Source organism: Octodon degus, unplaced genomic scaffold, assembly GCF_000260255.1.
Source record: "Octodon degus isolate 3935 unplaced genomic scaffold, OctDeg1.0 scaffold00036, whole genome shotgun sequence".
Classification (NCBI taxonomy): domain Eukaryota; kingdom Metazoa; phylum Chordata; class Mammalia; order Rodentia; family Octodontidae; genus Octodon; species Octodon degus.
In genome coordinates this window covers 4,968,385-4,994,670 of record NW_004524612.1, presented here as the reverse complement: position 1 = coordinate 4,994,670, position 26,286 = coordinate 4,968,385, and the positions used below count along the sequence as shown (strand labels likewise).

The 26,286-nt window shown below is 40.8% G+C and overlaps 1 protein-coding gene across 1 annotated transcript in view; it reads left to right on the top strand.

Moving 5' to 3' along the window:
• Positions 1–26,286, top strand: part of Psd3 (pleckstrin and Sec7 domain containing 3) — a 563,673-nt gene that overhangs the window by 493,221 nt on the left and 44,166 nt on the right. The window contains exons 14-15 of the mRNA XM_023714618.1: positions 7,293–7,462; positions 7,856–7,926. Of these exons, the coding sequence (XP_023570386.1) occupies positions 7,293–7,462; positions 7,856–7,926 (241 nt within the window). The remainder of the gene's footprint in view (positions 1–7,292; positions 7,463–7,855; positions 7,927–26,286) is intronic.

The following is a 26,286-nucleotide window of genomic DNA, read 5'->3' as shown; positions in this document are numbered from 1 at the left end:
AATAGTATTGGGTCTTCCGCTTCACTGGCAGTGTCAGAAATTGTTGACCTGAGTCCCCTACAGCTCAACATAACAGCATGGCTTTACTTCTTATACTTCATTTTTATACTTTCCTGCTGGATGTTTAAGACCAAGGTAAAGCAGAACCTGTGCAACAAAAGTTGTAGCTTTTGGGTCTTAAAAGGTCAGTGAAATCCCCTCAGGATTTATCCTGAGATCCTGTATCTCAGATTGTGGAACCTTAGTCAGTGTCAGCCATGTGGATGAGTCACGGCCATTGCTTGGCCAATGTACTCTCTGTGAAAGGAGAGTGATTTTTAAGATTAACAGATTAAAAAATGCAGGTTGGTGGGGTACTAAGTGAAAAGAAATAGCAAGGTGCAAAGTGAATCTTTGAATAGTATGTATTTTTAATTCTAAACTTGAAGAAAAGGGAAATTAGATGATTGGGGAATGCAAAATAAGTAGTAGTCAAAAATAGGGTAAAATATTGATGTAGGATGGAAATACTCTTCCCTATGAATGAAAACAGAAAATTGAAGCATTAGGATCTTTAGTATAGTCCTTGCGCAGTTCAGTGGGGAAAAAATGAAAATTGGGGAGTAGAGTATGACATATAAATATAAACTTTGTAAAAAGAGAATTGCTTCAGGGGTTTAAAAAAACAGCTTATTTTTTGGCTTATGTCCATTACTGAGTATTTTATTGCCGAAGGATATTTTATATCGTCCTATTTCTGAAAGCCCATGACAGCCTATTCTTTCACTCCAAGCTATGCGTTTCACTCTTTTATGAAGAGCAGAACTAAATTATTCACACTACTTTATATGTCCAAAAGGATTTCTTCCAATGTGTAATAAAGATGAAGAAATAACTGGCTTGAAGTATTGAAGAGTCAGTGCTGGTTCCAGTATCACTCAGTTGGGGAGCAACTGCCAATTTTTCTTTTGCAAAAACATATTTTCTCTGTGTGTGTCTGTGTGTGGTGTAGAATCACAAACTCAGAGGCTTCTTGCTTGCCTTCATTTTTATTTTATACCCACAATGGAGTGGAAGCAGCTCCTGAGGCAGGACCGAGATTTGGGGAAGGCACAGTGGTCAGTTGTCCGTACTGTTTAATGTAAATGTCCCTTCTTCGGTCTGCTTGTGATGGTGTCTCTCCTGATAAGCCAATGTCCCTGCAAGATCAGCCCTAACTTGCTTGCCTCAGGCTCTCAGGGTTACCAAAGACACTGTTCCCTGAGTGTGCCCGCAGTGGCCTTTCCTGTATACAGGCCACAGTGCAAGGGCCTAGCACTGTGGGAAAGCAAGCACTGCATGTCCTGTGCAACCTCAGATTCCCATCTGTGAGTGACAATTGTGACTCAGGAGACACACCGCCCACTGATTTGTGGTCTCTAATTTGTACACATCAAACTTCAGAACTTCAACAGTGTGTGCTCAATAAACCTTAACTATTGCTATTACTAGTCCCATAATTATTGATGCCATTAACTTTATTATCATTCTGTAAAAGTGCTAGGCTGGCAACACACAGGGGCCAGACACAGTGTCTACCTCTCTTCTGAGATCTATAGCCATGGGAGCCATGAGCAGTGCACATGAGCAGTGAAGCCCCGGCACCCATGGAGTAGAGGAAGGCCCAGATTTGGATCTCCCTCTTGTCTCAGCATCTGCTTTGCTGCTTTATCGCTCATCTCTCAAAAACAACAGATCTGATAGCTTTGAAATTGTTAGTTAGATGGCCTGTTCGGCAGCTTAACTTTGAGGACTTCAAGTACAATTAATTATGGAGATGTTAATACGAAATCAAAGCCATACCTACTTGAGATTTTTTTCTTTTGAGGGGGTCATACATAGAATGAGCATAATGCTAGCCCACTGAACACAGCATGGCAGTCTAATCTAGATGCTCTGACTTACTGCCCTTTTTCTCTCTTATTTCTTTACCTTAAGTTATTGGGCATGTTTATCTGAATTTTCCTATCTAGGCTACTGCTGTAGCCCTTCACTGCTTTGCTTGTTCACATTTCTTTCTGTCCTCACACCCAGTGTCTCCTGTGTCCAGCTCAAAATGAATTCTCACATTAAATTATTAGAATACATTCTTAGAAAAAAAAAAAAGATCGAGAGTGTCAACTCTTCGCAACATGATGGCCTACAGATCCTGTACTGTCCCCATTATACAATGTGAAAAGTGATAGAGAAGATATTTTTAAACACCTCTTAAATAACTGGTTGAACCCATGACAATCAAAGACAAGTCTGGGGAGGCCAGGACTGAAGCAGGAGTCCTGGGGTTCTACCCCTGCAAGGCATTTCTGGACCTGGGGACCAAACAGGACAGGAAAGAAAATTGCAAACAACTCTGAGCACCAAAGAACAAACAGGTGAAAAATATAAAGCAATAATGAAAACATAGAGCATTGGAGGGCTATGTAATAGAAAAAATAGGGAACAAGATAATATTCAAAAATGCAGCAACTTCAGGTTGTCTGAAATAATACACAGAAAACATGAAGAGAAACCACTTGTTAAACTAAAAATCTCATATTTCAACATACCTTTTAGCTTCATGATGGACATTGCTACAGTGTCAAGAAAGTGAAATGGTATCTTCATAAGAAAAAGTAGTTGTCAATCTAGACTATTTTTATGAAATAAAGACCATTTTTTATAAACAAAAGTAGAAAATAAAGTTACTGAAACAGCTGACACCATAGAAGCTAAGTCTGTTGCCTCAAGAAGTAGAAGAATGAACTCGTGGACAAGAGGAGTAGTTAAAGGGAAGTGTTCACTGGAAGTGTGAAAAGAAAGCAGGCCCGGGGAGGGTAGCCTGGACGAGTCCCTGGAAGTGGAGTGCCAGTGTGAACTCCTTCCCTCAGTCATTTATGAGGTGGTGTTGCTGCTGCTGTTGTTTTGCTGTACCAGGGATCAAACTCCGGACCTTGCACTCACCAGTCAGGGGCTTAAGCTGCTGAACTCACTCTTCACCTTGATATATTGCCTACATCTTTTATGGGTAAGCCGGGTGTGGGGATTTTTCAGCTGCCCAGCGGTTGTCCGTCACAGGTGACCCCTTGGGTCTGAAATGCCCAGGGGTGTTAGGCTTTCTAATGCAGAGTTCATGAAAACTGGGTACATTTTACTCTATGCGTTCCACTCACTCCAGGAAGTGCTTTCGAGATCAGAGTCCTATTTATTATTCTCTGGTGTTTGCTTTTTATTAATTTTTTTTATTTCATTAAACATGTCTGCTTTTACACTCCTGAGCCTAGCAATATGCATAGCTCAGCTTAATCCACTGCCCATGTTGCTATCTTTGTGACACTGACCGGCAGATTCTGTCTTAGGTTCTGTCTCCTACCAGCTGCCTTCTTATGAGCTGAATAGCTGAACTTCCTCTTACATTGCCACCAAAGGATTTTAACTGAAGAAACTTCTAAGGTAGACTTTAAGAAGCCATGTAAGGACCAGCCAAATAGCTCAGCAGACTGAAGTGCCTGCTTAGGCAGATGCAGGGGCCAGGATTCAATTCCCTGCATGACATGCCGGCCCCACCCCTGGGGCATGCTGAGATGGCCATTGAGACTGGGAGTGTGGGCATGTGCCTGTAATCCCAGTGCTTGGGAGGCTGAAAACAGGAGGATCACTCTGAGTCCAATCTACATAGTGAGACCCTGTAGACCTTGTAGACCCTGTACTAAATACGAAAACAAACAGAAAAGCCATTTGAAAGGATATCTAAAGAAAAATGTGCAGTATGGAAAGAGATGATGAATATGATAAAAGTAATCAAGAGGATGACTCTTAAACAGTAGCATCTTTTTTCTAAAAAATGTCTATTTAAGTAATTTTAAGCTAAGTTAATAGACACTGTTCTCACAAAGAGGAAGGCAAAAAAATAGAATCTACACATTACGAGGCCCTTGTATTTTCAGAAAGGAAAGCAGTTCAGTATCCTTGGACTTGACATAGTGGACTGACATGCAAGCATGATCCAGATATAAAAGCTTGTGTCTTTGTATTAAGTTTGGTAAACGCCTCCTCTCCTAGTAGATGAATGGGTATTCGTTAACATAAGTTGGTGTCTTAGTTACTCTTCTCTCATTGCTCCGACAAATGCCTGACACCCAAAATTAGGGAAGGAAAGGTTTATTTAGCTCACAGTTAGTAGAGTTTTCAGTCCATACTAGGCTGGCTCCAAGGCAGCATGGCACATGGCAGAGAGCAGCCGTTCATGACACTGAAAAACAGCAAGACAGCAAGAGAAAACGGGAGAAGTAGCGGCAACAATGGCTGCAGAGAGCAAGTCTGTCTCCCTTACGCTGCATTCAGGCTTCCACCCCAGGCGGGGTACAGTAGTCACACCCATAATCCCAGCAGCACTCACACCCATAATCCCAGTGGATCATGAGTTAATCACAAACTCTAGAAGTCCCACCCCATGACTGCATGAGCTTTAGGGGGACAACTAGACACAAACCATAACAGTCGGTATTTCATCTTCCTACCACCTCTCTCCTTTGAGTCAGAAACACTGAGTTTTACATTGATAATTCTTTCCCTTACTCCATTCACTGTGTTTACCTCACAACTGTGCTGACAATTCTTTCCCATTTCATGTATATCATTCCACTCATTCCACAGCCCTCACAAGGACCAGGGCTTCCCTCCTGATGTGGACCCGTTGTGTTCCATAGACTGGGTACAGGATTTAAAGACAGAAGAGCTGACTCTACCCCTACAGCACCCTGTCAGCCTCCTACAGAGTCCCCCTTTTCTCTGAATTCCACCTTTTTACACTTGCTTGTTTGTGGAAGTAGTAACCGTGCCTTGCTCTGAGGATCATGCTGTGAGTCAGGTGGATTGGCATATGTCTGTCACTCATGTCACTGCTGTTACAGTATACTAGCAATATATTGATGAGCACTTGCTTCTGAGTTATCCTGTCGAGAGCATCATGTATTGCTTCACTTTTGTTCTAAAGAACTAAATTATACCTGACAAAAGGCAAGATTAAGTCCTACTTCTCTAGAAAGATGGGTCAGAAATGGTGCAGCAGAGGGTGGCTTAGCATTAGTGACTCAACAGTGATGCTTAAGATCACATCCTAGGGTCTTAACCATCCAGTAGAAAAGTATGAAGACGAAATATAAGAAATAAAGCCATGCTGTTAAGTTAAGCTGTGGGGGACTCAGGTCAATAATTTCTGACATTGCCAGTTAAACAGAAGACCCAATGCTATTATGGGCTACTGGACTCTTTTAGAATATTTTGCTGAGTTTACACACCTATAATATTCAATAACGGAACTTAGGAAAAATGGGGTACACCGATGAATGTCCATTCTGTATCTGTGTATTCCAAGTGGTTGGGGTAGATATATAGTTGCATTGTCTTAATGAATAGAATGATTTGTTCTAATGGTGTTTGTAAATAGGATCACAAGTCCGCATCTTGTACAGCAATTAACCACTAAGAAGAATATATGCAGTGTATTATTTGTTGAAACTGTACTTCCGATTTGATTTGAAACTGTCTCATTGCTATCTGTTTAACAATAAAACTGTAGAAAAAATAAATAAATAAATAAATAAATAAATAAATAAATAAAGATCACATCCTAGGACCAGTCAGATAGCTCGGGACTAACATGCCTGCTTAGGCAAACACGGGCACCAGCGTTCGATCCCAGGCATGCCATGCTAGCCCCACCCCCCGGGTATGCTGAGAGGGTGACTGAGACTGGTTTGGTGGTGCCCACATGTAATCCCAGTGCTTTAGAGGCTGAAAACAGAATGACTAGGAGTCCAATCTGTGTAGCGAGACCCTGTAGACTCTACTAAATGCATTAAAAACAAATTATATCTATGCTAGACAGCTCTGTGGAATCTGTTTCTAGGAGATTTTGTATATTTACATAGATCCATAGACACATTTTACTTTGAAAACTGAAAGATTTGTGCATTTTTTTTTCTTTTATCCTTTCGATACAGGTTCTCACTATGCAGCTTGGGCTCATAGTGATCTTCCTTCCTGTCTCAGCCTCCCCAGCACTGGGATTACAGGCATGAGCCACCACACCCTGTTTTGGGACCAGCACAATGCAACTAGAGTTCTGGGGCCAGCACTGCCTCTGGTACCAGGGATCAAACTTGAGGCCTTGTACTTACCAGGCAGGCACTTAAGCCACTGGGCTTTTTCGCCAGCTTGAGATTTGTGCATGTTGAACTGAACTTCTCGTAAATTCCTTTCATCATTTAGCCGGTGCTGCGCCTTAAATTGTACAGGTGACCCTCATTTTAAAATAAAGCAGCTGAAGTCTTGAGATGTCGGGCAGCAGTTTCCAAGGTAGGGTTGGGCGAGGGAGGATGGGTGTGAAGCACCATGAGGTCTCAAGGGGCTTCAAGCCAGGCTGTCTGCTTTCCTGCACTATCTCCCCTGAACCGTGTGCCTCTGACCCTGCTCTCTGCCGGCTCTGTCAGCTCCCTCAGGCCACCTCTGTGTGCTGTGTTCGCACATACGCAGTGTCAGAATTTGTCTGTTGAACAGCAGAGTAAATATTTTATTTTATGTTGGATCTATGGTTCTCTTTTATATTAATCGCTGGTCTTCTTTAAGGAGGTTACAGGCTGGTTATTTTGATCATATATCTTGGAGTGCACGCTGCTAAACCTCCCCTGTGCAAGCAGCACGGGTGGTAGTTTTAATTTCCCCTGGAAGCCTGCAGAGCGGGTGCTGTGAGGCCTTTCTTGCCAGGTGCACGTCTCAGTGTGGTGCTGGCAGGAGCGCTGAAGCTCTGTAGGTGGACAGTCGCCTCCTCGCTGCTAGCCGAAGAGCTCCCAGTGTTCGGTCAAAGGAGATTTAAATGATTTGCTTAAGAATATACTTCCTAAATGAATAAGATATCCAAGACAAATGTCCCAAAGACAGTAAGATATTTGAGAAAGAGGCTAAGTAAATGGTCTTACCTATCATTTGGACCAAGACATTTAGACACGTGACATTTAGGTGATATCATTGTGTAGCTACAGATTTTAATCTGTTTAGTCTAGCATTAAGACCAGACACAAAACCATTTTGCTAATGCATACTTGTACTAGAACAATTTGTAAAGATTCATTAAATAGCTAGAAATATTCTTCTTTGTACTCCAGAAAATAAACAAGAAAGCATCAAAGCTTCTAAAAGAATTGATTAGGAGAATGGCTACAGCGGTGCCTTATGTCTGCCTTGCTTTCGGTTCTGTGGATTCCAAAGATAAATGCCTGCTCTCAAGCCATTCCCAGGGTAGTGAAAGAAGTTTCGAGCAAAGGGGGCCGGATTGCACTGCAGCAAGATCTGCAGCCGAGGTCTGCACAGGTTGTGATAGGAGTGACAGCAGTTGAGGCCATAATCCAGTGCTGGGGGGTGAGAGAACTGCTAGGAGAAGGTGAACGCTCCATCCTTGGTGTAGTCTGTAAGCTCCACTCTGCTTTTTTGTTTTGTTTCTGTTTTTGATCTCTCAGTCTATAAATCATCTCTACTGGAAGGCAAAGGGTACAGCCATGCTACCTGAATTCCACTTCCAGCTTTTCCTCTTTCTCGTTTTGTGACTGTGAGCCGATTATTTCTCTGTGCTTCCATCTTATAAAAAGAAGAGAGTCACAGTTCCTACTTGGCAAGAGCATGTGAGGAAGAAGAAAACACATGGGAACTGTACTGCCTGGCACGCCACGAGGCTCACCGTTACTCATTTTGATAGCTAATAAGATGAGGATGCCGGAACATGATCATCATGTTATGTTTTAGCTTCTCTTCTAAAATGCTCATTTCTTTCAAATAAAATTTAACTTTTTTCTCTTCCTTCCAGCTCCAAGAGGAAAGCGAGGATGGAAAACCTTTTATGCCGTCCTGAAGGGAACAGTTCTTTACTTGCAAAAGGTAAAATTCAATGGATGGAAAATAAAACCCACAAAGCTTTATGAGAATTGCCCTCCAAATGCACTGTACAAAAGCTCACATCAGATACCCACAAGACTGCTTGAGTTCATTATATGTGTTTTTTTGTTGTTGAAATGTTTGTTCACATGCACATGTGTGCACGATGCACACTCAAACAGAGGAATGAATGAACTGCGTCCTTTGGTTCATTTGTAACTGTTGAGCATACATTAGTTAGCCCTCAAATGGTCTGCTCAGATATTTACACTAGATTAAGTTATAGCCTTCATTCTGTATGTTATTCATATTGATGTGAGTCCTGTGTAAAGGTAGACACATTCATTTTCATGAGTCCTGAAACTTTTGGACTTAAGAGTAAAGATGTATTCCAAACCACCAGGGTCTACTCCTTGACAGGATCTTTTTTTATAATCTCAGACTCTGGTAATCAGGGTAGGGGCCCCCTTATAGCTTCTGCTTCTCTGAAGGACAGTTTTTCCCTGGCTCTACACAGGTAGAGATAGCAAACTTCTGTGCTGAGGGATTTTCTGTTTCTTTGCATAGCCATCCTAAAGTTTATGAGGGAATATTTAGTTGTAGGTTTTTTTTTGCAGGGGGGCTGAACTAGGGATTGAACTCAGGCCCTTGCGCTTGCTGGCCAGGGAAGTGCTTATTCTACTGAACCATCTCCCTGGCCCTTTAGTTGTAGTTTTTAATTGCAATTATAAATAAGAAAAATCCAAGCTATTTTTTTCCACTCTCTCCTCTCATTCCCAATACAAAATTCTTCAGTCATCCCCAATTCTCCAGCAAATACCAGCTGGTGTCTTCTAATTCAGCTGTGTTCTGACAGCACCTGCGTTGAGGAAGTGTCAGATCCCACAGATTGGGCTGCAGTCCCAAGACACTGCCACCCACTTGAGATATCGTCACAAGCAGCAGATTGTTACCTATCCTGCTGACCCATGAGCTGTAAATCAGGAGTTCTATGACCCCACCATCCTAACCTTCTCAGAATGGCTCACAGAAGTCAGGAAAACATTTTAGGTTTATTTGCCTGTTTATTGGAAATGATACGACAAAGGATACAGATGAATGCCAGATGGAAGACATACACAGGCAGGATATGGGAGAAGGACACAGAGCTTTCCTGCCCTCTCCAGGTGCACCTCACTCCAGGATCCTCCATCTGTTCAGTCCCAAATGCTCTTCTGAACCCAGCTCCTCTGGGTTGTAATGGAGGCTTCATTATGTAAAGTGATTGATTAAACACCGACATTTATTATCTGAATGGTGGCCAAGGGGATTGGGGCTTGTTGCTCTTAAGTCCCAATTTGGCCTTTGTGGCTACTGTAGGTCTTTGTCCTGGAGCTGTCCAGGGATCACCTGCCTCAGTCATCCCATTATCGTACAAGTGATCTATCCATCTGGAACTTCCAGAGGTTTCAGGAACATGTACCAGGAAATGAGCATGGGGTCCCACTATATGTACTCTATTTTTTGAGGCAGGTAAACTGAATTGTCATCCTGATTGGCTTGACAGCTGCCTGAGGTATTAGGAAAGCACATTTTTAGGCATGTCTGGCTGGGTCATGGAGGCGTGGCCTTGGGGTACTGAGTCTGGTTCCCTTTCCCTCTGGCACCTTGCCCCTGCTTTGCTTCCTGGCCACCCCGAGCTAAGCCGTTTTGCTTGGCCAGGCCCATCTGCTGTGGTAGTCTGCCTTGGAGCACCCACCATGGACTGAACCCTCAGTTGTGAGCCAAAACAGAACTTTCTCCTTGAAGTGATAGCTGTCAGGTATTTTTGTAGTAGTATCATGATACATGATAATTACATTCATCGTGGTGCTGTACATATCAAATCATGATAATTTTTTAAATTCCTCCCACCCTCTGTTCTAGGTGTGGGAAACAATGTATTTATTTATACAATTTATATATGCACATAATTTATTTATATGTAATGCCACATTTGCATTTTCCTTGTAATTAGTCATGTTGAGCATTTTTCAGTTTTTATTTTGGTCATTTGTATGTCTTTAGAGAAATTTCTATTGGAGTTCTTTGGTTTTTCTAATAGGTCACTTATTTTTTTTTTTTTGCAGTTGAAGTGAGATGTTCTTTATATTTTTTAGGTTGGTTGCTTATCATATGTACTACAGATATTTTCTCCCATTTCCCAGGTTACCATTTCAGAAAATTGCTGATCTCTTCTTCACTGTCTAGAAGCTTTTTAGTTTAATACAGTTGTAGCTGCCTTTGATTTTATTAAACGTGCTTTTTATGGCCTCGCTCAAATCATTGCCAGCCTCAGTGCTGCAAAATTTTTGTCTTGTGTTTTCTTCTAAGAATTTTGTGGCTTTACATCTTCATTACATCAATCCATAATCTGGTGTTTTTTGTTTGTTTGTTTGTTTTTGCGGAACCAGGGATTGAACTCAGGCCCTTGCGCTTGCTAGACAAGTGCTTATTCTACTGGCCATCTCCCTGGCTCCCTTAATCTGTTTTGAATTTGTGTGTGTATATGTGTGTTTGGTGTAATATGTGGATCTACTTCCATTCTCACATGTATGTAAACAGTTTCTTAACCACCATTTGTTGAAGCTACTGCATTTTCCACACTGTATATCACTGGCATCTTTGTTGAAGATTATTTGATCATGCATACGTGGGATTTCCTGGGCGCTCTATTCTCTCTGGTGGTTTGTTTTGTGATCTTACCATACTTTTTTTTTTTATACCGTTGCTTTAAAATAAATTTTGTAGTCATAAAATGTGAGTCCTATAACATTTTTATTCTGTCCCTAGATTGCATTTCGCTATTTGGCGTTCTTTATCATACTGCATGAAGTTAGGAATATATTTCTACATCTGGAAAAAAAATGCCTTAGAGTATTGATGGAGTTTGCACTGAATCTGTATATTGTTTTTGAAGTGTTGACATTTTTATAGGTCAACACTATGTCACCCAATCCTTAAATGCAGCATGTTTTTCTTTTATGTCTTCTTTATTTTAACATTGACTTATACTTATCAGTGCATCTGTCCTTGAGCTCCTTGCTCAGGCTTATTGCTTAGTGTCTTCTGTACTTTTTAATACTGTTCTAGATAAGCTACTAATTTTCTTTTTAGGTTGTTCATATTTTCAACATAGAAGTGCAACTGGTCTTTTGTGTTAATTGTGTATTATACAACTTTGCTGATTTTATTCTAAAAGATTTTTGGAAAATTGTTAGGTTTTCTATGTATACATCAAAGATCACATCAGAAAATTCATAATTTGTGCAGTGCATTTAGTGTGAAGAAACACTGGATCTTTCATGTACTTTTGATGTACAATTTGTTAAGATAGTCATTTGATTTTTCCACCCCTTGTTCTGATCATGTAGTGGATTGTGTTGGCTGATCTCCATATAGTGAACTCTTCTTCCGTTCTAAAGGTAACTCCCTTTTGTTTCTGATGAATGGTCCTTTTAATGTACTGTTGAATTCGGTTTGCTAAGACTGTGGTTAGTGTTTGTACATTTGTATTTATGGGGTTGTTAGCTATAACCTGCTTCTAGTGTTTTGTTTTGTTCGCTGGTTTTGTCATCAGGGGTCATGCTGTCCTTGTGAGTTTACAAGTATTCTCTCCTCTTACGGCAGTAAGTCTTTAACCGTTTCCAGAATTTGTTGGTAGAGACATCTGGTCCTAGACTTATTTTTCTTTGGAGGGCTTTGATTGCACTTTCAGTCTCCTATCTGATTACAGATTTGTTCAGATTTTCTATTTCTCCATGATTTAATCAGTAGGGCTTATTTTTCTAGTAATTTATGCATTTCTTTTAAGTAATTCAGTTTGTTGCTCTATAGGTATAATTGTAATTTTTATAGTTCTTTCACTTTTGTAGCATATTTGCATTGTCTCCTCTTTTACTTCTGATTTTAATTGCTTTTCCTGTCTAGTCAGTAGTTTGTCAATTCTCTTCAAAAAACAGTTGCTTGGTTCACTTACTTTTTTTCTATTTTGAATTCTCTGTATTCTCTTTAATTTTTCCTTACATTGCTAATTTGGTACTAGTTCATTTTCTAGTTACTTTTTGTATAAAGATGAAGTTGTTTGAGATCTTTTTTTAATGTAGGTGTATATTTATAAACTGAAGTTTTTGTGTGTTGAGTGTCTATTTTCATTTGTCTTGATATTTTCCATTTCTATTTGAGTTGTCCTTTGACCCACTGCTAAATGAAGAGCGTGTTGTTCAGTTTCCAGGTATTGGTGCATTCTCCACGGAAACATCTGTTATTTTCATTCCATTGTATTTGGGAAATCACAGTTGTGATTTCAGTTATCCAGAATATTTTGACGTGTTTTGTGACATAATGTAATGTTTCATGTGTACATTTAAAAAAATGTATGTCCTGCTGCGGTCATGTGCTGACCTCTATGTATCCGCCAGGTATATTTGGCCTCTGGCATTGTTCAAGTCCCCTGTCTCCTCACTGATCTGGTTTCATGTTGTGTCTGTTATTGAAATGGAATATGGGAGTCTATTGTGTTTGTTAATTTTTCTATTTAATGGTGTCATATATATAGATAATTGGATGCTTATATATTTATGTATGTTGGATATATGTTTATAACGATTATATCTTCCTAGTTAATTCTTTTCTTTATATAGTGGGCTTTCTTTGCCTCTTTGACAGTTTTGACAGAAAGCTTGTTGTATCTGATATAAATATGGCCCACCCCTCTTCTCTTTTGATTATCACTTGTGTGAATTCTCTTTTTCCATCATTTTCTCTCTATGTCCATTCTGAATCTAAAGTATCCAAAGTAAATCCCTTAAAAGTAGCAGATAATTGGGTCTTTTAAAAAATCCATTTAGTTATTTTGCTATTGTTCTTTACTGGGAAGTTTAGTGTTTATGTGTAAGTTAATATCAATAGGAAACTACTTATTAGTAATGTTAGAAACTTTTCCTGTTTGTCTTGGTTGTGTTTTTTATTTTCCTTTCCTCCTCGATTCGTGTTTGTGTGTGTGTGTGTGTGTGTGTGTGTGTGTGTGAGAGAGAGAGAGAGAGAGAGAGAGAGAGAGAGAGAGTGTGAGATGAAGGTGTTGGGTATCTAACCCGGGTCTTGTACATGATAGGCAAGTGCTGTACCCTGAGCTGCACCTCAACTGTCTTATTTTCCATCATTTATCTTCTATAGTTTTTTTTTGGGGGGTTTCTATTGTGCTTATAGGTAACTCTTATAGTTACAGCACTAATTAAAGATGAAAACAGCTTAATTTCAATCCCATACTAACACTACAATTTTACTCTTCCCAAATACACATATTTTGTTATTTCATATCACAAGGTAGTTCATTTTATACTGTATTCCATTCATGTATTTGTAAATATATTTTGTATACTTTTTCACTTAATTTCTCTGCTGTAATTCAAAGCAGTTTGCATACTACTCTTACAGAATTAAAAGTATCACTTAGATTTTTTTGTCTGTGAGCTTTACATTTATGTGCTGCTGTTTAGTATACTTGTCTTTTAAATTAAAGAACTCTGATTTCTTAGAAGGCAGGTCTAGTGATATATTCCCTCACTTTTGTTTATCTGGGAAAATTCTCACTTGTCACATTTTTAAAGGGTACTATTGCCTGATACAATAATGTGTGGTAGGGATTTTTCCCTTAAGCATTAGCAGTGCATTATTGTGGTCCTTTCTGACCCTGCATTCCTTCTGCTGTGATATCCACTGAGAGTCTTGTGGGAGTGCTTTAGTACGTGACAAGTCACTTATTTCTTGGAGCTTTTCCCATGTGCTTTCTCTGTTTCTTTCACTTCAATCATAATGAACATCAGTGTGACTTGGTGTGCATTCTCACTGGGGTTCAGCAGGCTTACTGAGTGTAGGTGCCTATCCATTTCTTGCCCCAAATCCGAGAAGTTTTCTGTCACTTCTTTAAGTAATTTTTCTGCCTCTTCTTTCTCTCCTTTTTGAAATTCCATAATGCATACATAATTCCCCTTTGTAGAATCTCACTAGTTCTTTAGGTTTGCTTAATTTGTTTTGATCCTCTGGAAAATTTTGAATGACTTGTTTTTAGTTTACTAATTCTTCTGCTTGATCAAATCCACTGGTGGACCTTCTACCTAAATGTTTCAGTTTAATTGCATTCTTCAGCTTGAAAACTTCTGCTTAATATTTTTCTGTCTCTCTGTTTTTGTGGTTTAGATGGACAAGATCTCCCAGAGGCCTCATGTACTCCTAGGCAGGGCATGGAGAAGGTGACTGCCACGGGGAGGGTCGCACAGGGGCTTGCTGCTAGGAGGTAGGATCCAGTCAGAGGGAGCTAGCATGGAGGCTGTGGCCTGGAAGGTTAGAGCTCCTTTGCTGGCCGCTTCCTTGTCCCTCTGTGTCCTGGGTGCTTTCCTGTGAGCATCTTGCCTTCATGGTTCCCTCTCCATGCTGCTTCGTCCTAGAGCTGGTACACTGTGGTCTATAGCCAGGAGCACCCAGAAAAATAAATCTTTCTTTAAGCTGTGAATATCAGGTAGGTTTGGGCAATGAAGAAAGTGGCCAGTGTTCATGTTCTCATTTTGTTTATTCATCATTTCCTTGAGCTTGTTGATCTCTTTGGTGATTATTATAAAGCCTTTGTTAGGTAATTGATGCATCTGCATTTCTTGAGGGTCAGTTTCTGGAGATAATCTGTTCCCTTGGACCTTATTTCTGTTTCTTTGTGTCTCTTATAACTTTGTTTTAGAATCTGCATATTTAAAGAAACAATATCCTCTCCTAGCCTAGAAGCTGCCTTGGATCAGGAGAAGCCGCACTGTTCATCCTGTTCACAGGCCCCTGAATCCTTGGGAAGGATATGACCTCCCTGGGCTGTGCATGCAGTATCTCGGCAGAGAGGCTACCCTGGTCATTATGCCCTCTTCGGTCTACCTGCAGTTCTATCTGGCTGTCCACTGACAAGCCACCCCCGTCTCCCTTGGTGTGAAAGCAGTCACCACTATGTACCAGCTCCCCATGAATGGCCTGGGCCGGACAAGTCATATCTCAGTGTGTTTTAGTCAGCTTTCTCCTTACTGAGACATAATATATACCACCCACAACTTGAAGGAGAAGAAACTGAATTTGAGTTTTAAGGAGTCTTATCTGTAGTCTGCAGGCTTCAAGGCAGAAACCTGATGGGTGCTCATGGCTGACAAGGGTGCTTAGGCCTTGGCAGCCAATTGGTAGGATTCTCACCCTGACTAACTATACATGCGGATACCTGTGAGCCAAGCAACTGCACTGAAGATAGCAAAGTGTAATGGAAGCACCTCAGGAATCTCAGAGAGGAGCAGACCAGGGCTCACATGGGGTACTCAAGGTCATAGCTGTCTTGCTCACACACACCCAGAATTGTGCTCTGATGTTCTCTAGGTGCTTCCTACTCTAACGGGGATGGCATATCATCATTGGTCACCACACAGTCCCTCAGACATTCCTCAGAGAAGCTGCAAAGCCGGATGCCAAGGTCCATTCCTCTCCCTCTGCCTTCACCCCAAGGGGGTAATCTTGAACTGTGCAACTCCTCCCCATTGTGCAGAGCTCTGCCGTCCATGGAAAGCTACACTGTTACTGCGGCTCCCAGGCTTCCAAACTGTTCTGATTCTGACAGTTCTTTCAGTAGAATGAGACAGAAATGAAAAATCCTGTGAGGAGTCCTCTGCAAAGCTGGAACTCTGGCCACACACTCTGCTCCTCTTCCTGCCTCTTGGGTGTGAAGCCTCAGGTTGAGTGCCATTCTCCTGGCTGCACCAAGCTGTGCTGGCTGCAGGCAGCCACCCACCTATTTCCTCTGTTCTGAGCAGTCCCCAGGCGTCCACGGTGTGCCAGTTCCGTCACTGCTTGTAGGGAGCCATGATGAACTCATTGTAGGAGCCGCCCTCCGCAAAGCCAGAATGCTGAAGCTGTGCTCCATCCCTGCCTTTTCCTCGGGTGGGGAGTGGGCTGTGGGCCAGGCTGCTCTGTCCTGCTGCTGGGGAGGGACTGATGTGGGCAAAGTGAAATTCCCTTTCTTACACATTTCAGTGTAGATCCTTAGCTTTGTGCTCTTGTGGGGTACTAGATTCTGTTATTCTTTGAACTAGATTCCACCATCGGCACAGTGGGTATTTTAGCCAATTTATCATTGTCAAATTAGTGTTTTGTGGGCATATGTAATCTAGGATTTCCAGTTCTGTCATCTTGATAATTCCCTCCCAGGATAAGATCCTTTTAATCTCTTTGAATTTTTAAACTCATATAATATAGTTTTGGCATCTTACTCTTTTCACTGTACACATTATCATAAGCACTTTCTCATTACAGTTTTTCAGAAGCATTAGAAGGGGTCAATCTGGTGTATGATAACTATGAATTGCTATGTCATTATGGCTTTATTATTCCCCATACAGATTATGAAATAATGAATTATAAATGCTCATGATCTTTTCAATTAAATAGATTTATCATTATTTAAACTTTTCCCCTTCAGTTTTGAAAGTTAAAATAATGGTACATATATTTGTGCATGGATCTGTTGATAGATTCCTGGGAGGGTCATGGGTAACAGGCTAGAAATTGTTCACCATTCTTTAGGCATATTCCTCCATTGCTTCTAGAAAGATTATACTGAATTATATTCCCTGCAGCAGTTTGTGAAATCTGTCTCACCACAGTGTCATTTCCACATGTTAATTGTCATCGTATGGCTATGCAGAGAAAGGGATCCGGCTCGCTTTGGGTTTTGATACACAAGCACATGCTTTTGCATGGCTTTTACACTGCCAAGGCTGCTTTTCTACACTTGTGCTTCCCCTTGACACAACACCTACAATGCCAGATCACACCATAGAGTCCACACTTTCAGCCCTGAGATAATAAAGTGCTTTGGAATGGGCATGTGACTGCTAGGAAGAAAGGTATTTTATTTGTTATTTTGAGTATTTTAAATGTTAAATGGCAATGCCATACATAACATGATTGAGAGAATCACTCTTTTGTAAAACCAGCCTTCCTTAGGTGCTTACCTAGGAAGTTGTTGATATTGAAATTATCCAGCCTCTTAGGTGGCCAAATGTCTTGTATTGTCTTTATTTTCCTATGCGGACAGCACAGCTTCTAACTTCAAAATCAATTTCTATGACCTCTTCCAAGTCAACATGTATATGTATGCTAGCTCAGTTTGTCTCTGAGGGGAATAACTCTTTGGTAAATTTCACAAATCACAGCTATTAATCCCATTCTGCCTAAATCCCATTCCCTTGGCTCACTGTTTCACTTTCTCTAAATCTTTATAAGGGGCTTAAATATCATTAGTCTGAATACCTAGCCACAAGATTTCCCACTTGGAAAGTGGAAGGTAACTCTTGCTTTCAGCATTTGAGAGAAGGGATGTGAAAACAGATGCTGTTGTCGAGTCAGAAGCTTTCTCTAGCTCTCCATTGTTGTTTTCTACCTCAGAGTGTATTGGCAAGAGTTTGAATCATCCAGATATTAGCACAGAAGTTTAAATATTGACAGGGACGCAAATTTACAAATGCTCAAATTTCTGCATCACTTTGGAAATGCAGCTCCAAAAAGATTGTTTTCTAGACTTATGTGTGTCAAATATGTATGTGGGGGAAAAGCTCAAGTGAAATTCCTATCTTAGTTATATTCTTGTTGTTGGGACAAAATACCAGACACCCGTAAGTTAAGGCAAAAGATTTATTTTAGCTCAGAGTTCGGAGAGATTTCAGTCCATAGCTGGCTGGTTCCGAGGCAGGACATCAGGGCAGAGGAGCAGCAGCCCATAACACACCAGGCCGGAAGCAGCAGCTACAGGCTTTCCCTTCTCTTTTTATTCTGTCCAGACTGCAAGCCTACTGGTTGGTGCTGCCATACCCAGGATGGGTCTTCCCATTAACCACACCCAAAACTACGACAGATCCATCAGTGGACTAATCCAGGAATCACACGTCCATGATCCTGCTAACCCCAGAAGCCCCACCAGTGAGCACACTGGGGATTTGGGTCACCTTGAATCTCTAGGGGGACATCTAGATATAAGCTAGAACAATTCCTTTTATAAAGAAAGAAAAACTCGCTCTAAGAAAATTACACATTGGTGTAGGAAACCAGAAAGCTGAACCATGCGATATCCATCACATTGCCAGTTCCTCTAAGTCAGTAAGAATGCCAGTAGAGATACTAAAGTATCTACTTAAAGTTAGAGTAACCCTGCAGAGTTTTATAATCATTTTCAACTTACTATTAATAAGGTTGTGGGGAAAAATCTGAAAATGACAGATTCTGAAAATCTCCACTACTAATGAACTAGTCTTTCTTCATAAAATATTGTACAAATCCTAGAAATTAAATCATAGGTCATTAGAAATTTAATCTTGCCATGCCTGGGTATATCTAGCTGATATTTAAAATCACTCTATGCTTCTTTTCCCGTACAAAGATTCTGTGGGCTGCTAAACCTGAACTTTTTGTAAGCAGTACACAGTTAACAGGGTGCTGTATACTTTTGAGCTTGCTTCAGAGTGTTCTTTAGGAAACAACAGCCGTAGGCCCTTAGACTTCTTCCCCTTAGAATTACTTCCAGATTATGGAGTGGGTCCGAGACCTAGTACTGATGATGGCTGTGCCCTGTAGAAGGCTACCAGTGGCCCATCCCTGGTTCATCTCGAACACTACTGGAAGCCTAATCTTCAAGAACATGGTGGCAGAAGATAGTGCAAAATCATGGCAAGGTGATTGCAGGTTGTACAGTAAAGGTTTTAAAACTACCTAGCTGGTTAGAGATCATCACATGTAAGATGTTACCTAAACTTCTGAGTTTGCCCAGATAACTGCGTAGACATTCCCTGCCTACGCAGAGCTCAGAAAATAGGGGTCTGAACATTTACCCAAACAACGGAATGAGATAATACAGACATAGTAAAATCTCCAGCCATGAGTGCCGCCCAAGCATGTTTGCAAAGAACATGCACCCCTGAGGCAAGAATGTGCCTTGGACTGATACTAAATGAGGAGCAGGACTTGGACATACAGGCAAAGCAGCAAAGTGTTGTAGCCAGAGAGAACATACCGTAGTCAAGAGATTGTGACATATTCAAAGAGTGCCATTTATATGACAGGATAGATGGGAAGTGACAGAAGAAGTGATAGAAGCTATGAAAAAGATGATGGAAAGTTACATTTTAAGCAATGAATGTACATGAAAATTGAAGAGCTCTGTGAGCCTGAGGTCACCATTGTACTAGAAGGATTTAGGTCACATTGTCCTTCATGGTAGGCAGCTCTTTTCAGAAGACCTGCAGTGTAACACAAGCGCCAAAGAGTGGCACCTTTTCACCCTTAGCTGTGGTTTAGAGCACCAAGATTAACACTCCTGGGTTCATGTACAGTTCAGAAAAAAATAGGTAGATCTTCTCCTTACTTCTTGAGCCAGTTGTATGCTATACATAGTTCTCAATTTACTTAAAGTGGTTGAATTTGTAGGGTATTTTTTCCTTTCCAGTGGTGCAAAAGCCAGACACATTTGGTACAAACTATGCTTTGGATTTGAATCTAGATCATTTCTAGGGCTAGTGACGGGCAGTGCAATAGCTCTATCATGATGCCAGGTGATGGCATTGAGCTGGGATTGCCAACCACGCAATCGTGAGGGTAAAAGCCTGATACTCTGCTGCCAAGGCATGGTCTGTAGGTTCCATAAATGATGCATTTTCAGCTCAGGATAGTTCAGCTGACAATGGGTTTATTGGGACATAACGTATCGTAAGTCAAGGAACATCTGTATTTGAGTTAAGGGGAATAAGAAAAGGCCTACCTTTTCCTAGCCTAAGCCCAGTTTAATTCAGTTTGGCAAAGACCCCACTATGTGATAGAGGCTTCATGGCAAAAGGGGCGAATCAAAGATCATGGGTCCTATTGTCTCTGGCATTACAAAGGTTAGATTCTGCGTAAGGTTTGCCCCAAGTGGATGTGGCATTCCTGCAGGAGGCTGAGGAATTAGTCTCTCACTTGTCTTGAGTGTCATCTACCCTGGGTACTTACAACTCTTTTTACTGTTTCTCCTGTGGTCCACAGCACAGCCTCTGGGGTCCCAACATAAAACGTTTGGTAGGTTGGGGTCTCTTCTTGGCCTCCTTCAATCCATCCAGGAAAATGTGTCTTGCAAGATTATGTACAAGAAGGATAAGACTGAGGTATACCCCCCTTCTCAAACTCCAGCTCCATCAGTCACTTAGTTAATTTTTAATTTAAATCCACAGTTTGTTCATCTAAACTGGGAGAAATTAAGTCCTATGGTTAGAATTCCTAAATACGTGTGAAAAGTCAGGGAATATTAGAGGTTAATAGTAAGTATTGGTTTCCTTCCTGATGCTTTGTAAAAACTGAGAGTATTTTCTTTAAGCCCAAATATGTGAATGTCTTTTATTCCTACCAGACTTTTTTCCCTACTTGTTCACAGTCCTGGAACAGTACAGTGAAGAGAAATAATTAGGGGTTAGTTAGGCCAACCATATAAATGCAAGCCCTTCTTTTCTTGCTAGTTTTATTGAAGGATGAGTAATTCCTCACACTCTTCTTTCCTGTTCAGAGCAGAGATGATAAAATGGAATTGGTATGAGGAGTAATGGGCAAGGTGAGGGCTCTGTGTTCTGGAGTTAGTGATGTGACACAACCAGTACGTTCCTCATTCACGTAGGCACAGGCGTAGGCATGAAGTACCCTTGGCTTCAAAGTAGAAGAGTTTTACCAAGATTCAAATGTATGACTCTTTCTTAACTCTGAAGATGTAGGCACACTTGGACTTGCGTCCTCTCTTCTTCACAAACTGTAGACTTCATGGGCCCATTCCATATGGCAGGAAACATGACACAAACACATATCCATGCAGAATGTTGCGTTATCTCGAACATGTAAAAATATCATTCCCACATCAGTGCATCATATATCACAAATATAGGACATAACTCGGTGGACTTCCTCAGCCAGCTTCGTTTGGTTATCATTCAGCCAAAAATTAGATGAGTATTTTAGAGTGATAAGCTTGTAAAGTACTTTTTGTATTTGTGAGTCACATCTTCATAGGAAGATGTTGTTCCCATTTTTTAGATTTCAGAATCTGAGACTCAAAGAGTGATTAATCTACCAAGCATTGTAAATGGAATAGCAACCAAGCTAGTAATTTTGCATTAGGCTATTCTTGGTTAAACACCAAAGCTATTATGTGCAATCCTTCTAACAACTGGATGTGTGTGGGGGGATGTGTGGGGGGTGTCCTTGTGTTTACTTTTTTGTGTGTCTGTGGTTTGGGGAAAGGAACCTATGGTAAATGCCTACTGTATCTCCAGGTTTTGTTTGTCTTTTGTGGAGACAGGCTCTTGCTGAGTTGACCAGGCTGGCCTGAATGTATGATTATCTTGCTTCTCAAGTAGCTGGGATTACAGGCATTTGCCAGTGAGCCAGGCATGACTGGAAACTTAAAACAAGCTCTGTGAGGGAGAACAGCATCCCCAACTTCTGACCTTGATCAGATTCCACCAACTTTTGACTGATACATATCAAGTGTGCAGTAACTTAGCTCGTTTCCCTTTAAATCTCGTGCTTTAGTCAGGACTAATGGGTACATTCTCTCTTTCCCTGCACCTCCCTGACTTAAGATACTCTTCCCTTAGAATATAGAACTGTCTCTAATTATCTCCCATACCTAGAAGTTAACTTTGAAATTTTGTCACAGACCTGTTTTCAGTTGTTCTTATCTTTTCCAGAAACCATGAAATATCATGGTAATGGGAATACTTCAGCCACTCTGTAATGTTCAGATTAATACCTAACAATGGTTGAAATATCCTTTATCAACTAAACTGTGGCTAACAAACCATCAGACTCATGTTTGTTAGGAAGCAAATCAATAAAAATGCATCTATAAGGTGAAGGTTGTGCCAGGCTTTTAGAATGTTATACTGCAGAGATATGATTGTGAGGAAGATAAAGTTCCTAAAGGAGCTTGTTCTACCTGAAAAGATTCACAAATAAAAGACCAAGTCAGTGTAGTGTGATAAATGCTGCAGAGGGACATGTGGTCTGGAAATGCATATAAAAGAGTATTTTACTGGGAATTATAAAGAGAAAGAAAATCATGGAAGAATTCACAAAGTAAGTGGTATCTGTGTCTACACTGAAAAAGACAAGTATGCTTTTGTCTTATATGTGGTGTGGTGGTTTAATTATTGATCATTGTAAGTGGGAAAGCCCAGCTGAACTGAATCAGCATGGTCCTGGGTGGGAAGGCACACCTGAGAATTGTTCTAATAGCATAAGAGGATAACAGGAGGAGAGGCTGATGTGTTGTTGATTCACCTTGAGAAGCTTTTCACACTGGGTCTCCCTATATAACTCAGCTGTGGGCTCTTCTCTGAGGAGGATCTTGGAGCCTCCCTGTCACTGAGGATGGCTGCAGTTCTCTTTGAGGGAGCTCTGGCCCTTGCCTTGAGCATCCCTTCCTGGCTCCAGTGCAGACCCCTCAGCCTGCTGACCAGACCCTTCACTCTGCAGGTGCAGACTTTCTAGCTTCTGCCGCAGGTCTTTGAGCCTTTCCAGTGCCGATCCTTGGTAGTGACTCATGGAGGACATTGCCACAGGATCCAGGTCCTCAGCTGGATTCTTTGGGTCTCTAGCATGGAGCTGGATCTTCTGTACTTTTCTCATTTGACTTCTTGAGTGAATATTACAAATAATCCCTCAAATTATGTGTCCTGTATTAAATCTATTTCTGCAATACCCTGACTGCAACAGAAGGATTCAGACAGAAACAAAGTAGATTGTTAAAGGTGTAGATTGTTAAAGGTGAGAAACCACCACAGACTTGGGAAGCTGCTGACTCAAGAGAGTACAGAAGTGATGAAGGCAGATTATGAAGCGCCCTCAAAACCATGGTAAAGAGTTCAGTCTAACCATCCAGCAGAAAAATATAAACACAAGGTATAAAAAGTAAAGCTATATTAATATGCTGAGCTGTAAAAGGCTCAAGTCAGCAGCTTCTGACATTGCCAGCCCTGCAGATAACTCACTACTATTATGGACTACTGGACTATATTGGATTATTTTGCTGAATTCACACACCTACAATACTTAAATGGCAATGGAATACCCTTCTCTGAGAAAACTAAACGAAAAAGGGGGATATATGTGAAGGTCCATTTTGTAAAATATATATATATATATATATTAAGATAGATATGTAGCTACTTTCTCTTAGTTCAGTGAGAAGAAAGATTTGTACTAATAGTGTTCAGACAAGATATCATGTCTGCCTCTTGTACTATAAATAACTACTATGAAGACAACAGTAGGCAATGTATTAATTTTTGTAACTGTCCTACTAACCTGTTTTAAAACTGTCTCCTTACTGTTTCTTTCTCAATAAAATTAATTTAAAAATTACCAAATGTTATAAATAGTGTCATAAGCCACCTGTTTTGGGTTTATTTTCTTTTCCAAAATATCATCTATTTTGTAGAACTTTTTAAAACTTATTGCTGTAAAATTGCCTATTATTTTATTATAATTTTTAAAATTTAAAAAAAAAAGAGTTGAGTCTATCTCAGAGCAGGATATGGCTATCAGAGTGCTTCACTTGGAGAGTGATAAAACCTTATTTATGCAGTAGTTTAGAAAGATAATTCTGGCTGTAGAATTGAGGCCAACTTGGTGGCAAATTGGACTAGAGACATACACACCAGATCACCTTCAACTAGAGAGAGATGTCAGGGAGAGAAAAGCAGATTAACTGGAGATTTCACTTTGAGATAGTGATTCAAAATGTCTGTGGAATAATAAGTGGATGTGTCAATAAATTATGCATATTCACATCTAGGAGAGAACTAGAAATAATGATCCAGAGTTGGCAACTAGTTGCTAATTTAAGTCTTGGGAGTGAATGATGTCACTCAGATTTTGTAGCGAGAGGAGGAGGAGAGTAGACCCAGGGCCCACAGACACTTCATGTGTGCCCTGCAAAGGGACTGGGAAGGACCCTGGGCATTGTGACCAGAGGTAAGGAAACTAAGCAAAGGTGCCACCAACGACATCATGAAATGTTGTAAGTGTTCTGTGTTGTAAAGAGGTGAGATAGGACTTGGAAAGTGTGTCAGGAATGCAACAACCAGATGGGGATTAATAAAGCAGGTTTCGTGAGGAGGTGAACATGGAAGCCAGATGGAGAGCAAGGTGGTTGCCGAGGCCGGGAATGTGCCGACAGCCTCCTTCCGTGAGCCCGTCCCTCTTTCCCATGTCTCTCCTGAGATTTTGCAGACAGCAGATTCCCAGCGTCTGTCTCTTTCCACTGAATTTCTTTTCTTCCCTTATTGATTTCATTCTAAAGTAAAATAAGTCCTTGCCTTTTCCTTTACCCTGGATGGCTTCTAACCTTACCCCAAACCTTGGTCTTACTCCTGCAAGTTCCAGTCTTCCCCCGCCTCATTTCCCTCATGTCCATTTCTGAAGGCCTAACATAATCCCGCAGAGCCACATCTGCCTCTTACGTGATGCAAACACTCACCCTGCAAACTATCAGGCTCGTAATGTCAGAACCACTTACAAAATGACATTTTGGAGCTATGCAAGCGTCTATTCCCTGTAGAGTTTGGACTGGGAAATACACTCCTATCTAATAAGTGGCTGATAAACTCTTAAAAATCAAATCATGAAAAAGCTCCAAGTAGTTTCCACAAACCAAGTATATAGGTGAGAAATAGAAATAAATATTATTAGGTAAGTAGAATATTCTTGGGTATCTAATTGATTCCAGTTTCTAAATTCTGTAATGTAGAACTTGTAAGATAAATAGCAGCATAAGTGCTGATTTCAATGTCTGCCCGCTTCACCCTGTCCCCGAGTGGAGGTGTAACGAAGGATGAGACCCAAGACACTCGTGACAGAGGCTTTGCTTTACCATACAGGACGCGCTCCTACCCTTGGGTGTTCTAGTATTTATATTACCTTGAGCCCAAGCCTCTCGTGTCTAAGCAACATATTCCCTGGTGGTAGTTAATTATTACTATTGAAATAAAAAAAGTTCATGTCAGAGAGGTCTCACATTATTATTTTAGCATAACACGATTCAGATATGCTTTTAAAGGCAGAAATATCATCGGAAACTGATGATAAAATTGATCCAGTTCTCATTGACCCTGATGATTCATCATCATTGACAATTGGACATTAACTTGCTGTCACTTCATACCAGCATGTCTGTTATCTGCAAGCCAAGTGCTTAGACAGGCCTTACTGTCATGCAACTCCAGAAGTCCCCTGTTGGCCTCCGTCTTGGCTTTGTGTCTCTCTCTGCCAGTCTCTGCTTCTCTGCAGGAATTTTTTTTTGTGTGTGTGTGTGTGAGGATTGATATTCTTGTTACAGAACTAGCTGTGACAAGACTGAGCTTCCCTAAAGAAAAGTCTCCTGGTGACTGGTGGGCCGGCAGGGAGTGGCAAGCGTAGGTGGGTAAGTTTGGTAATTGATCACTGTATTTACCAGACCTGGGTCTGAAGAATCTTTAATGTCTGGTATAGTTAGGATCTAGACAGCAGCAAGTCAAAACATTTTCTCTTCATTACTTTAGAGCTTAAACTTCAGTGTCTTCACCCTGTACTGGGCACTCTCTATCCTTGACCCATTCTTCTCTTCATTCCTTGAGCAACTTAGAAGAGAGACTTGTTCCACCCACCTGGGAGGTTTTATCAGAATACAACTGGAAAGCAAGTTTTTGTAGCATTGGAAGTATAGGTAGAAATGGGGATGAGCTTAGAATAAAACCACAGAAGATTCCTGGCCTTCCAGACAGTGAGGATGACCAGTTAGGGCAGATATGCCGAAGGCCATGGTGCTGGGCAGGCTGATCCCTGGCTGGATCCCCTATAGCTCTTTTTGCTTTCCTATATGTTCAGAGCATTGTAACTCCTTTAATGAAACTTCTGGCCCATGACCTTTGATGCTGTAAAGATATCTAAATCTTTATAGGTCATTCTCCAAAACAATGGTAAATAGAAAAAAAAAAGTGGAGGAAGTTTTAAAAAGCTTCCTTTTTCTCTTTACTACTATTATTCGTTCTCTTGGTAGAATAAAGATCACACTCAGAGTTTCCATTGCTTATAATTTAGATAATGATTCAGCCCAGGAGAGAAATATGACCATTATATAAGGAATATTCAGGACATAATCATAATTTTGAAATCTATAAATTCATGGAAAGACAGTATAGCTGCAAACATACCTCCTGTCTGGAGCTAGAAACATTTAGGATGTGCTCTAAGGGTTCTGCTTAACAGCACCTTTCCAGCTTG